At 45.1% G+C, this 2,275-nt stretch overlaps 1 protein-coding gene across 3 annotated transcripts in view; it reads right to left on the reverse strand.

Moving 5' to 3' along the window:
* Positions 1–2,275, reverse strand: part of NOX1 (NADPH oxidase 1) — a 26,998-nt gene that overhangs the window by 12,956 nt on the left and 11,767 nt on the right. Inside the window, exon 2 of one of the 3 annotated variants that reach the window (XM_027843544.1) lies at positions 1,065–1,377. Coding sequence is in view for 1 of the 3 variants with exons in the window: in XM_027843545.1 (XP_027699346.1) it covers positions 1,282–1,377 (96 nt within the window). In the remaining 2 variants the exon portion in view is untranslated. Of the gene's footprint in view, positions 1–1,064; positions 1,649–2,275 lie in introns of those variants that run through there. The other 2 variants (XM_027843545.1, XM_027843543.1) reach the window with 2 other exon arrangements.

Here is a 2,275-nt window from a genome sequence, read left to right on the forward strand (position 1 = left end):
AACTGAAAATTTAAAAACTATTCAAAAATAAATAAAAGTCTTCCTAACCAGCCCCCCTCCTACCTTTCCTGTCTTCCAACGCCTTACTCCTCACCATGCACCACATGAGCTAGTGCCATTGGACTACATGTCAAATGTCCTCACACGACACTCCATCTCTTAATACCTTTATGTCTTTTTAAATTAATTAATTTAATTAATACGTATTTTTTTAATATCATAGTATCTTTGCACAAACTATCCCCCAGGCCTGGAATGTCCTCTGCCTCCTAGTCTTCATGACTTCCTTCAAAACTCGGTTCAAATTCCACTTTCTTCAGGAAGCCATTCCAAGCTCCCTCCAACCCCCAGCGGCTAGAACCTTGCCCTCTAAGATTACCTTCGGTCTACTTTAGGTATCTGATATGTGGCTAATTATTTGCTTGTTGTCTCTCCATTAGAATACAAGCTCCTCGAGGGCAGGACCTTGTTTTTTGTCTTTTTTCTGTATCCCTCGAACTTAGCACAGTGCCTAGCACATAGTAAGTGCTTAATAAATGCTGGTTCATTGACTGAGTGAGTGACCGTAGAGGCTCAGTAACAGCCAGATCAGCAGAGGAGTTCATCTGGAGGTGGAAGAATTTTTCATCCACAGGAATTGACGATGGGGTTTAGCACAGTGCCTGATGCGTAGTAGGCACTTAATAAATGCTTATTGGCTGACTGACTGACTGGTGGAAAGAGCTCCAGATTGAGAGTCAGAGGATCTGAGTTCAAATCCTGGCCCTGCCACTTACTACCTGTGAGAGCTAGGGCAATATCTTCCCCTCTCTGGGCCTCACTTTCCTCATCTGTAAAATGAGGGGAGTGGGTCAAATAATTGCTAAGGTCCCTTCTAGCTCAAAATATATGATATATACCAAGCCAGAAAGGCGTTGCATAGAGGGTGTTTCATCAGTGTTTACTGATTAATTGACAGACAAAATTCCAGATCCTTGAAACATGGAAAGATACGTGAGGGACCGTTCCTGGTGCTGGAGATACACAGACCCCCGTGGAATTGCCCCTGCCCTCAAAGTGCTTACATTCCACATAGACATGGATGAGTCCCCTATGAGGTCCAGTGGGATTGTACTATTCAGGCAGAGTTCTGCAGCAATTAGAGCAGGGGGAACACAGGAGTTGGCCCAGCCAAAGAACCCCCGACTGAGTGGTCGCCTGGCCTTTCGGTGAGGTATCTAGATGCCTTCGAGCCTTGGAGGCCACAGCCCTTGGGCCCTCCCCTGGGATCTTGCCATTTACCCCAATGAGTTCTCTGGTGTAGTAGTATTTGTCGGACTTCTCAAACGTCAGGAAAGCGTGCACAAACAGGAAAACGTTTAGCCCCAGCCAAACAACCTGGAGAAGGGAGAAAAACAAAGAAACAGTGCAGGCAGAGGCTGAAATGGGAATCCAGGGCTAAAAAGGAGAAAAAACAGTGCATCCATTCCAAGTGCTTTACATGTGCCTGCCTTCATTTTCAAAGACTGAAATTGTACAAAGCAGGTCGTTAGGTAGAGGCTTAGAGTCAGGCAGACTTGGATTTGAATGCTGCCCTCTGACACCCTTTCCATCTATGTGACTTTGGACAAGTCTCTTAACATTCCAGCTTTGGTTTCCTCATCTGCAAAATGGGGANATTTAAAAAATAAAAAATAAAAATGTCATGATTTTTATAAGAGGGGCTTTAAGTAATCTGTAAAAAAAGAGCAGCTTAGGGTAACACATTAGCTCTTTCTGATATCTGTGATAGTTGGATTTCTACACCTGAACACTAAAGTATTGCTGATGGATCCACCCACCACATTCTGACACACATTCTCCTGTGTGTGTGTGTGTGTGTGTGTGTGTGTGTGTATGTACTTTTTTTTTTTTAACAAGTATATTCAATAACTGGACTTTGTACTGTGGCATTTATTTTCTTTAGTAACCATGAACTCCGGGCCTTCCTAATCAGCCAATACCTGCATTGGCAAAGGGAACTATGCATTACTGGTACCCGTGGGGATCACTGGGCTCCAGTTTGCCCGTGTAATTGTGGGTCTGCAATGCAGTGGGCCCTGCCCTGCCCCTCAGCTCATTCCCTGGGTTTTGGGCAGGGCCACGTTAATTTCAAATCTCCGGGCAATATGAGAGTGATCCCAGAGGTGCTTGGCCCAGGAATATCAGAGAACGTGTCCAGGACACCCAGGCAGCTAGCAGGCAGAACACTCAGAAGGACCTGAGTTCAAATACGGCCTCAGACCAAACACTTGAC

The sequence above is a fragment of the Vombatus ursinus genome, unplaced genomic scaffold, assembly GCF_900497805.2.
Source record: "Vombatus ursinus unplaced genomic scaffold, bare-nosed wombat genome assembly UNPS02014913.1, whole genome shotgun sequence".
Classification (NCBI taxonomy): Eukaryota; Metazoa; Chordata; class Mammalia; order Diprotodontia; family Vombatidae; genus Vombatus; species Vombatus ursinus.